Below are 12206 nucleotides of genomic sequence, written 5' to 3'. Positions count from 1 at the left end.
AGCATCCCTATGGTCACATGATTAAAATTCAGATGCTTGTCAACTGACTCATATTTATGACTGTTGCAGTGTCCTGGGGTCATGCAATCACCTTTTGTGACCACCTAACAAAATAAATGGAGAAGCCAGATACACTTAGCAGCTACGTTGCTAACTTAACAATTGCAGCGATCCACTTAACTACTCTGGCAAGAAATGTTGTACAATGGGGCAAAACTCACTTAATAACTGTCTCACTTAGCAACAGAAGGTTTGGGCTCAATTGTGGTCATAAGTCGAAGACTATTGTGGCCTGCTAGTGGCCAGTGGAGCTGGTGGCAGACTCAGACAGTGAAGAGGTTGGGGATTAACATGGGCCAGTCCTGGAGTCTGAGGAAGGCTCTGATGAGGGCTCTGTATCGGAGATGGGGCCAGGGCTGTCCGACAGTCATCAGCTGCCTTCAGAGTCGGAGAGCAGTGGGGCAGAAGAACAGTTGGAGCCTGTTCCTGATGTGTGCATGCACAGAGTTGCCAAGAGAAGGGAACAGCTAAGGAACAAGGACCGACTTGGGAGTAAAGGCACAGGTGGATGGTGAACGGACCCTCCCACAGGGAATAAAGAAGAGCAAAAGGGGAGGGGAGTTTGCAGGAGAGCATTAATTAAATTCATTAGAGTTAAGATCTGTTCCTGACTTCTTGCCAAGTAATTGCTGCTACAGCATGGCATTTGGAAGATATCGGCATGGCAACTCTCCAAGCCTGATATAGGCCTGTAGTTGTAAAATCTCATGAAAGACTGTTTTCCGGGACTTTGCTGGAGAGGAATTCCTTTTAACCTAAATAAAAGAGGTTTTATTGGGACATGAAACTTGGGAAGCCTAGGTCAGAACAAAGACTATCTATCTATCTATCTATCTATCTATCTATCTATCTATCTATCGATCGATCGATCGATCGAGATAGAGAGATAGAGAGATAGAGATAGAGAGAGAGAGAGAGAGAGAGAGAGAGAGAGAGAGAGAGAGAGAGATGCTGCCTAGGGAATAGTCAGATAAAAGATGCCATAGCCCACAGCTGCATAATGGGTGGAAAAAGAAACTCAAAAGGGAAGCAAATAGTGGGAGATTTGTACTTCAGACCTGCAAGATTCTGTTCATGCAGCCTTACAATAAAGTTGAATTAGAGCACCGGTGTCAAACTCAGTGTCACATTGATGTCACATGACGTATCATGACATTTTTTGCCTTCGTGGAGCTGTGGTGGGTGTGGCCAGTACATGACACATCCGGCCCACAGGCCACTAGTTTGACACCCCTGAATTAGAGCATCTGCTTGCGTTTCCTGTCTGGTCTACCTAGGTAGGTTTGACATAGACAGATAGACCAAGTTCTAAAATCAATTTCTCTGAAGATTTCAACACCCTCTCTTTACAGATCATTTGGGCTTGTAGAAAATCTTGTGAGGCTTCGTGTGAACCTGCCGAAGACGAGTAAGGTTTCACTGATTTAAACAACGGGGGCTTTGGTTGGACTTAAGGCTCTTGCTTGAATAAGAGAAGAACCTTTGTCCAGCTTCAGTTAATGCCCCTGTGCTGTCCTACTCACTAACACGCAGAAGTGGGTTGCTACCGGTTCGCACTGGTTTGGGCGAACCGGTAGTGATATTTTGGCCTTGGTTGCAGAACTGGCAGCAACCCAGGCTGGCCACGCCCCCGAACCGGTTCCCCAGTTGCCACTGCCTTTGCTAGCATGTTTTTTACTTATTTTTTTCATGTTCTGTGCATGGGCAGAACAATTTACACTCAACTGCACAACACTTACGCAGCAAAGCAACGTTGGCAGCAACCCACCCCTGCTCACACGCACACATAAATGTGGTTTAGAGAGTTTATTGATGTTCCCCAGCAATTCCCTTCACCCATCCTCAGAACTGTCCCAAAGAAATCCAGCCACAAGCAGGCCAAGGTTAGTCCACAAGGCAATGGCCAATAATCCATAAAACAATGGAAAGTTGCTCCAACAAATAAGTCCAACAAACAAACTTAAATCCACCAGGCCAAACTAAAATACACCCACAAGAGCTCACTTGGCAAAAGAAGTTCAGAGTCTCCGAGGCGCAAAGTCAAGCATGAAGCACAAGAAACAAACATATACAGCCATAAACGAAACACAATGCCTCAGAAATGCCTGCTTCTGCCTGTCGTGATACATAGCTTTCTGGTTCAGCCCATCAAGAAAGGCAGGGCCTCCTCCTGAGCAATCTGGCAGATCTCCATTGCGCTTGTCTTTTCTCTGCCCTGCGTGCTCTCGGATCCACCATGGAAGGCAGTTCTTCTTCCTCCTCCTCCACTAATCGTTTGCTCCTGCAAGTTGTTCCCTGTAAATCTCTTTCAGGCAGCTGTTCAGAGTCATTAATTAACCCACTTTCTGACGTGCCAGGAATGAGCTCATCCTCCCTTGAACCCAACCTCCAAGGAAGAATCTGAGGAGTCTTCCAAGGAAGATATCACAGCACCTGTTGGGCCCTTTTTGTATCTGGATGTCATCATAACAGTGACCTCATCACTGTATTCTATCCAGTTCTCTACTTGGGGATGCTTTTAAAATTAACTTGGATGCTTTAGTTAGTCCAGTTACTGAAAACTGGGAGCCATCTCATCACTGCAACATGTACCTGGGCTGGTTGCTGATAGGGTCTGAGTTCAGTTCAAAGAGAATTGCTGCTCTTAAGATAGTCCTCAACTTACGATTTATTTAGCAACCAATCAAGTCACAACAGCACTGTAAAAAAGTGACTTTTGAGCAGTCCTTGCATTTATGACTGGTTGCAGCATCCCCATGGTCAGATGATCAAAATTTGGATGTTTGATATTTGCATTTATGACAATTACAGTGTCCTGGGAGGGCATGCGATTTCCATTTGCTCTCCAGGAGATGTGGTGACACAGTGGTTAAATGCAGTTATTGCAGGCTAACTCTGCCCACAGCCACAAGTTCGATCCTGACTGACTAAAGATTGACTCAGCCTTCAGCCCTCCCAAGGTCAGTAAAATGATGACCCAGATTGTTGGGGGCAATATGATGACATTTGTAAACTGCTCAAAGAGTATCGTAAAGCATTGTGAAGCGGTATACAAGTCTAAGTGCTTTTGCTATTTGCTACCTTCCTAGCCAGCCTCTAACGAGCAAAAGCCAATGGAGGGAGCTGGATTCACTTAACAAGTACAGTGATTTGCTTAACAACCATGCAAAAAAGGTCATAAAACCAGTTGTGACTCACTTAATGACCGCTGGAAATTCTGGTCCCCATTGTCATAGGTCAAGGACTACCTGTAAATTATAATATCTCATAGGTCAGCTCCCTTTGCTTTGGAAGACTGTCTTCCCACCAAAACACTGCTGTAGTGTGCATTCACCCTCCCCTCAAATATTACACAAATTAAGGCCTGAAAACAGAATTTTTCTATAGCTGCACAAACATGATACAACATCCTATCCCGGAGCTGTGAGCAGCTCCTACTTTGTTGTCATTTCAGAAGGCAATAACAACACTTTTGTTCCAATGGATCATTACAATTGAACAATACTGGCTGGCTTCTGTATTTTGTTCCATTGATTTTATATTGTATTTTCATTGGGTTAGATGGAAATGGTTTATGTTTGTAATGTGGATTATGTTTAGTCGGCTTATGCTTTTACGGTCATTTTAATGTTTTTAAATGTCTTGAGTTCTGATATATGGATGGTATAAATATGTATGTATGTAATGAATCTATAAAAAAAAAATTGATCCCATGGGGCATGGGCCATGCATTCCCTATCTCTGTAGAACAACAGAAAAAGCACCTTCTTATATCTAATTGACTTTGAATAATACAAAAGGGACTTCATCACTTCCAACCAGTAATGTCTGTCTGTCTGTCTGTCTCTCTGTCCGTCTGTCCATCTATCATCTATCTATCCACCCACCCACCCATCTACCTACTACCTATCTCTATATCTATCGACCTTTCTACATCTATCTATCTATCTATCTATCTATCTATCTATCTATCTATCATCTATCTATCTATCTATCTATCTATCTATCTATCTATCTATCTATCTCTATATATATTTTTCTATCAATCTCTCAATCTCTCTATATATTTTTCTATCAATCTCTCTATCTCTCTATCGATGTATCGATCTATATCTCTATCTCTCTATATCTATCTATCTATCTATCTATCTATCTATCTATCTATCTATCTATCTATCTATCTATCATCTATCTATCATCTATCTCTCTACATCTATCTATCTATCTATCTATCTATCTATCTATCTATCTATCTATCTATCTATCTATCTATCATCTCCATCCATCCATCCATCCATCCATCTATCCATCCATCTTTTCTCCCTCTCCTATCTAATTCTATCTATCTACACCACTTACCCTCCCACCCCAGGTAATGGGAGACAGGATAAATAGTCAGCTTGTAATTATTATTTATACTGTAAAGAGTTGTTAGAATATATTAAAATAGTTTATGGAGGTCCAGTCATAATCCACAATGGAAGACGTTTTTGGCTTCTACATGAAAAATGAGTTTCATTTGGATTTAAAATTAAAATTAATCCCCCCTATCAAATGATTAGCTTTGATGTATTAGACATCTGAGAATCATTGGAGAAAAAATTGAAAGGTTCAGCTAATGGTTACAGATACAGTACTCAAAATACTTGAAATTATACTCATTGGTTTTTCTAGTTATGTGAGTTCTTTTGAAACATACCAAATAATCTGGAAACTCAGAAAATAACATTGAAAATGGATATTTCCTGCTTCTGTATCACAAAAAAGTTTCAGCTTTAGAAAGATATTTATCCTCTATGAGTTGATTTTTTGTTTGCAGAATATGCCTCCCTATCTCCCTATCTTGGAACATGCAGTGTATAATTGCAATCCTAAACTGCAGGATTGGACTGCATTTATGTTATATATATATATTATATATATTGGACAAAACTGTCCAAATACTGCAATATATGTATGCATGCATGTATGTATGCATGCATGCATGCATGCATGTATGTATGTATGTATGCATGCATGCATGCATGTATGTATGTATGTATGTATCAGAGGTGGGTTCCTACCAGTTCACACCTATTCGGTAGAACCGGTTTGTCAAATCTACTGAACCGGTTAGAAGAGATTCCACCAGTGGACCCGGAAAGCAGGCCACACCTACAGAAGAGGTTCCAAATTTTTTTGAAACCCACCACTGGTCCTTGGATATGATTATTCTACACTATCATGCTCATATTTATAAAACTCAGTGCCTCTGTGAAAGGTAAGGATGACTACTGCGTTTGTGGTGCAATCAGAACATTGCGTGTGTTGAAGTTGTTTTAACGCAAACCAAAGATGCCTTTTAAAAAAGAAGTTTACATCATATTCCTATGCATGCCAGTGCTGTGTGTGAGGTAATTTAAGGTGGTTCTGACAAGTGTCGTCGGCATCTTCATATCCGGTCACATGGGCGGCAAGCCACTCCCACCCGGTCACATGGGCGGCAAGCCACTCCCACAAAGGAGGCCACACCCACAGAGTAGGTTCGAACAATTTTTGAAACCCACCACTGGTATGTATGTATGTATGTATGTATGTAAAACTTTCCATCCTCCCCCTATAGTTTTAAAAAAAGCTGACCTAAAACATTTAACTGAATAACTTGGGTGACTTTAAGAGTAGCTTCAAATAATATGAGAGTTGTAGCCTTTTACCCCCAGTTTGCTTCTAAAATGTTATTTAAAACTAAATTCATACATACCAGCAAAAATGCCCAGATGGGGAATTCTGGGAGTTGAAGTCCACATGTCTTAAAGTTGCTAAGGTTAAAAAAATACTGTTTAGATTGTGGAGCCATGATAAAATGAAACTCATGCCCTTTCAGAAAATTGTTCATCTCTGCTGTGGTGATATATGGCTATGTGGGGCCAATCAGATTATTTGTATTATGATGTCACAAAGCCTAATTGGACGGTGGGACAATGCATCCTAGATTTGAGTTGCATTGGCTCTAGTTTAGATCCAGGATTCTGGCATTTGCAGCTGGCAATGAATGAAACCCCTTATAGATACTTGCAGCCAATTTAAAATGAGCTGTTGTTTGATTCATTATAAAGTAATCAGTGTATATTTAATGGGTTAAAATCTCTGCTTGGTTTGGCACAACTTTTCTGGAGTACTGTAAGCGGTGGCTTAAAAGTTTTTTGAAAAACGCTTTGCCCATTTCAACTCAGCCTCCAGATGGTGTAAGAATCAGCTACCACTTTCCACCATACACAAGTAGATTAATTTGTGCTATACAACTGCCAGGCCCTTCTTTCCGTATGATACTCGTAAATGCTTCTAATCTCTGAAGACAATCAATAAATATCATTTGCTAAGATATTTGGTTGGGGGGAGAGCAGGGAACATGTTTATTTTATGCAAAACATTAATTGCAGCTGCTGTGGTTAGCTTGATGATAATGCGTTACCCATTTTGCATGCAATCAATGAAGAGAAAATCTTGTAAAAATAGTGATGATGGTGGAGAAGGAGGGAGGGAGAGAAAAAAGAAAGTCAGGGAATGAAAAAAATGAGAGAAAAGGAAGGAAGGAGAGATAAAGAAAAAAAAGTAAGTTAGGGAAGGAACAAAGAAGTGAATGCGAGAAAAAGGAAAAGAGAAAGAAGGAAAGAAATGGAAATAAAGATAGGGAGGAAAGAAGAGAGAGAAAAATGAAAGAAAGAGAAAAAGGACAGGGAAGGAAGAAAAAGTGAGTGAGAGAAAAGGAAGGAAAGAAAGATAGCAAGAGGAAGGAAGGAAGGAGAAAGGTGGGAAAGGGAGGAGAAAAGGAGAAGGAAGGAGATAAAGAAATAAAGAAAAAGAAAGAAAGAAGATAGGGAAGGAAGAAAAGGTGAGAGAAAAGGAAGGAAAGAGAAAGAAAGCAAAAGGAAGGAAGGAGAAAGGTGAGAGAAAAGGAAGGAAAGAGAAAGAAAGCAAAAGGAAGGAAGGAGAAAGGTGAGAAAGGGATGAGTGAAGGGAAGGAAGGAGAGACACAGAAAGAAAGAAAAAAATAAGATAGGGAAAGAAGAAATGAGTGTAGGAGAGAAAAGAAAGAAGGAAAGCAATGGAAATAAAGATAGGGAGGAAGAAAGGAGAAAAAGAAGAAAAAGACAGGGAAGGATTAGAAGGTGAGTGAGAGGAAAGAAAGGAAAGAGAAATAAAGCAAGAAAAGGAAGGAGAAAGGTGGGAAAGGGAGGAGGGAAGGAAGGAAGAAGAAAGGGGGGAAAGGGAGGACGGAAGGAGAAGGAAGGAGAAAGGGAGGAGGGAAGGAGAAGGAAGGAAAGAAGGAAGGAGAAAGGGAGGAAGGGGAGGACGGAAGGAGAAGGAAGGAAGGAGAAAAATTGGAAAAGGATGAGGGAAGAAGGAAGGAAGGAAGGAAGACGACCAACTCTTTAATTATACCCACCTTTGTTTCTCCCAGCCTGTCAAGTTGCAGCGGCTTCCCCCAGCGTCTTCTTTTGCAAACAGAAAACCCCAAAAGAACCCCGGGTGAATTTAGGGATCTCCTCCTCCCAATCGGTACAGAAGCCACCTCCGGGTTGGGGTGGTGGTTGGGGGGGGGCAGGCGGAGGGAAGGCGGGCAGGAGCCGCTCTGGGTCTTCCAGTGCCAAACGGTCTCGTCATTCGGAGCTTGCCGGATCTCTCGCCGGCCTTTCCAGGAGCGCCGCTGCCTCCGCGGAGCGCCATCTGCACCGGGGGGAAGAAGGCAAAGGCAAGAAGGGAAAAGCCCAGCCGCGGCCGAGCGCCACAACTGCCCGGCAGGCGCGTCGGGGCGCCAAAGGCAGCGCAAGCCACCCAACCTGGGCGATCAGTTGGCGGGGCGGAGAGCCCTTCCCTTGACTCGGGAAGGAAGCCCCCCCCCCATCCCCCGCTCCGGGCTGGCTATCCATCCATCCGGCAGCCTCCAAAGCTGGCGCGGCCGAAGGACAGCTTGGCCAGGTGGGACCCGAAGGTCACCGGAGTCCCCAAGTCGCACCTGTCTACTGAGCGACCTTCTTCTCCTCGATTAGCGAAGCAGGAGAAGAAGAGGAGCGGGGAAGGGAAGAAGCGCCGGAGAGAGGCAGGGCTGCCTTGCCTTGCCGCCTTAAGAGCTCTCCTGCCCACCGCCGGCGTTTTGGGGGCGCTGGGAAGAAACCCTCCCCTCTTCCTTGGCCATGTCACAAACTTCCCACAGGATGCGGTCCAACAGGGCGGGGATCCGAGCGGCTGTGGTGCTCATAGGGCTGTTGCACAGGTCCAGAAAGCAAAATAAAGAGAAAAGGTAATATGCACCTGCTTTTTTTGGGGGGGGGGGAGTGATGTATTCTGGGCTGCACTCTTTGGTGGATCATTTCTTCCCCCCCTCCTTGGAATTTGGGGCAGGGAGGTGGGGTGGATGGAAGGAAGGGTGGGATTGACAATGTTGCTGGGGGAATTGGGGTGGGTGGGTGGGTGAGTCGAGATGCTAAAAAAGCATTGGGCACCTTTGCTGTGGTGGTCTTGAGTTCCTCAGACGTCCCGTTATCATTCTCAGAGGCGTGGGAGTGACCAAAAGCAGAATCCCAATCTTGCAAAGGGATCCAAAGCCAGATTTTCACCCTCTTGGCTTCTCAAAGTGGCACCGAGTTCCACTGGCACTCGGCTAGACGGCATTCAAAATTGAAATGCAGAAGAGCCATACTATTGGGGGGTGTGTCTTTTGCTCATTTATAAATCACAGTTTGGATAAGCTGCTCGGGGGGAAACTTAAGTTTCAGAACATTTTGCTGCGGGGGAGGGACGGATGGACACCGAGAAAAGTTTGAGGTGGGAGGGCAAGAGCCTAATTTGGAACGTTTTATTCAGTGAACAATTGGCAGCGTGTTCTCTTCAAAACTGGAAAAAACGCTCTGCTTTCCCTTTTGAGCCTCTGGTAATAATTCAGAATGTAGTTATTCACTTTTCTATACGATGGCAGGTGTAATTTACTTGAATTTTACCCTCCTCCCCTCTCTGTAGGACTTAAAAGATACAATATGAGGCCTTTGGATTTTCTTACCTGGCTAATTCTTTTTTTTCCCTTTCCAACTAGACCACAAGCAATTCAAAATAAAAATACCAGGCACAATTCTGAAATGATTGTGGGGGCCCTGAGAGAAAATAATAATGTTCAGAAAGTTATTTTGTTGTTGTCATTACGATTATAACGATGGCGGTTGTTTCTGGTAGCCACCAAGTTTTGGGAAACCTCAGAACTCTTGTTATTTTAAAGTTGTCTGAAACGAATCCTTGTCAAACCAAGAAAGAACTGTTCAGTAGGAAAGGGGTGTGTTTGACACACTAGTGTGCACATGCTTTGTTTATTTAGTGCATACTATTTTGGGAAACTGGATAGGTGATTGCTTCAAGGAGATTCACTCAAAACATTCTGGTGAGGGTCAGACAAATTATTTCAGCTAATATGTACTTTGGCTTGACAACAGAAAGGGACAAGGACTGTGGTCTAAGCGCTTGAAAGTAACACAATTCAGGTAAACTAGTAGTGCAACTTTAGGGTCTGCTACAAAACTGAGCTTCTTTGTGCTTGTTATCAGGCACACTTGTAACAAGAAGTGTTAACGGAACTTTTTTTTTTTTAAAATGTGGCTGTAATCCTAAGGATTTTCCAGCTGATTTGGTGTGGTTTATAATCTTTGTTATTTTCCTCCTTGTATTAATGTATCCCACCTCACCCTTTTTCCTCTTTGTAAATTGTCTTCAGGTTCTGAGAATAAGAACACATACACAAGTGGTTAATCACAGACTAGTTAATCAATTGTAGTTTGTTTTCCGAATGTAAGAAAACGCTTGATATTTGTCACTGGCTCTGCTCACATCATACAAGGACACTGCACTGGGTCCTGAATTAACCTGTTCATTGGGTTTGCCCTGTGTGTTGAACCGATAAACTAATCAAACAGGTTAGGCTCTTTTTAAGTGATTTTTTAAAAAAGTGGATATATGAATAAGATAAGATTTTTAAAAGGTTAGTGTGTTCTGTGGTTGCAGAATGTATGAGATCTTCAAATGAATTAGTGTGCATATTCTATGAATGGTAGTGTTCCTCTCTGCCTTAAAGTTTTCTGTTTTGGATCAAGAGAAGGAGGAGGACTTGGGTTCAAATCTCCATCCAGTCATGAAAGCCACTGGATATTCATAGATTTGGGGCTAGGTTTCTCGGCGGCATTGCAAGGGTTAAAAGATGAATCATGGTGATTATCTCAGCTTGCTTTGGAGATATAAAAAGGCAGTAAATAAATACTGTATTTTCCCAATTCAGGAAACCTTGTCGTATCTCAATGGCCTTGTCATAAAGTTTTTAAAAAGTGCTTTTATATTTGTGTGTATGATAAGCGTGATTAAAAATAACAGCTTTACTTAGGTCAGAGAGTTTTAAAAGTAGAATCCGTGAAGTGTAAAATAAATGACTTTGGTGGAAATCCTTAAAATCCTGGGATGGTGGTGGGTGGTAGAAAAAAAAACCTCACACTATACCAAGTCAGATAACACAATCATCCCCAATAAAGATGTGTGTAAACAGCTGGTAGCCACCGGCAATCACGGCCATCTATGTTTCATTAAGCCCTTCCAGCTATTTGTCTTTCCAAGTACAGTATATAGCATTTCTAGCTGTTCACTAAGCAGTAGCTTGTACAAAACAGTTTATTTCCGGATGAGTATAACATTTTGAAAAGGGACACGGTGGCTCAGTGGCTAAGACGCTGAGCTTGTCGATCAGAAAGGTCAGCAGTTTGGCGGTTCGAATCCCTAGCGCCGCATAACGGAGTGAGCTCCCGTTACTTGTCCCAGCTTCTGCCAGCCTAGCAGTTCGAAAACATGTAAAAATGCAAGTAGAAAAAATAGGAACCATCTTTGGTGGGAAGGTAACAGCGTTCTGTGCGCCTTCGGTGTTGAGTCATGATGGCCACATGACCATGGAGTCGTCTTCGGACAGCGCTGGCTCTTTGGCTTTGAAACGAAGATGAGCACTGCCCCCTAGAGTCGGGAACAACTAGCACATATGTACGAGGAGAACCTTTACTTTCACATAATATTTTGAAGCTGGATGGTGGTCTGCTTTGCTCTTCTCAGATGCAGAGGGGGGGAAGGTGACTGATTTCCCCCCTCTAGACTGAGATAGATTGGGAAAGTCTGGCCAACTATTTTTGGCCAAATTCAAATCTTTCACCGGCAAAAGCAATTGTTTCTCCTATAAAAGTTAGGCTCCTATTTGTCAGGAGTGGTTTAGAATTGCTTTTGAGTGTATTTATTGTTGCAAAGGAAAAATGAATTGCCTACTGCAATGGGCAAGACTCCCTTCCACTCAGACTCTCCCTGAAGGCTTCAGAAAGATCTGTGATTTTTGGAATGACATCATTTCCAAGAATATTGATGTCATCACTCACTACAGGTGACTTCATTGTAAGTAATCTCAAAAGAGGTGATTGTGTTTCCCCCCTCCTTTAGACAGGAATGACAATGACTCAACAGACGCTTCCTCTTTTTCTCACCCACATCCAATTCCCAATCTGAACAGCTACCAGGCGTATGGCATTTACAGGTAGTCCTCGATTTACAAGGGTTCACTTAGTCTTTTAATGACCCCATAATCCCTTGCTTCGGGGTGGAGTCAGGGCAACTGAGTGCAGCTGAGTGTTTACTGGCCAGATGCCTTTCCTGTTGCCAGTGCAGAGTTCGCTGCTGATTGTGCCCAGAGAGAGAAATATCTGCCACTACTTAGGATCGAACTTACCGCCTCCTGATTGTGAGGTGAGAGCCCAACCTCTAGGGCCCTGCACCACTCACAATGGTTCACTTAGAGACCGTTCCAAATTGCAACGGCACTGTTGAAGCACCCCCATAGTTACATGATCAAGGGAACTGAATCTTATTTATGACAGTTGCAGTGTTTCGGGGTAGGGGTGGGGTCATGTGATTACCTTTGCAACTTTCTGACAAGCAAAGTCAATGGGGAGGGCAGATTCACTTAACAACTGGGCTAGTAATATAACAGCTGCAGTGATTCACTTAACAAATGTGGCAAGAAAGATCATGAAATGGGGCAACATTCACTTAACTAGTGACTTGCTTAGCACAGAAATTTGGGGCTCGATTATAGCACATCAAGA

The 12206-nt window shown here is 43.0% G+C and overlaps 1 protein-coding gene across 6 annotated transcripts in view; it reads left to right on the top strand.

Annotated features, from left to right (window-relative positions):
* RAP1GAP2 (RAP1 GTPase activating protein 2) overlaps positions 1-12206 on the top strand; it is a 293472-nt gene that overhangs the window by 75135 nt on the left and 206131 nt on the right. For 3 of the 6 annotated variants that reach the window (XM_032215466.1, XM_032215465.1, XM_032215464.1), the window contains exon 1: positions 7498-8341. The exons of 2 other annotated variants lie outside the window; for them this stretch is intronic. In XM_032215466.1, the coding sequence (XP_032071357.1) occupies positions 8235-8341 (107 nt within the window). In that variant the 5' untranslated portion in view covers positions 7498-8234. Of the gene's footprint in view, positions 1-7497; positions 8342-9921; positions 9999-12206 lie in introns of those variants that run through there. One more of the 6 variants, XM_032215468.1, reaches the window with a different exon arrangement.

Source organism: Thamnophis elegans, chromosome 4 (genome assembly GCF_009769535.1).
Source record: "Thamnophis elegans isolate rThaEle1 chromosome 4, rThaEle1.pri, whole genome shotgun sequence".
In the NCBI taxonomy this organism is placed as follows: Eukaryota; Metazoa; Chordata; class Lepidosauria; order Squamata; family Colubridae; genus Thamnophis; species Thamnophis elegans.
This window is presented reverse-complemented; position numbering and strand designations above follow the sequence as displayed.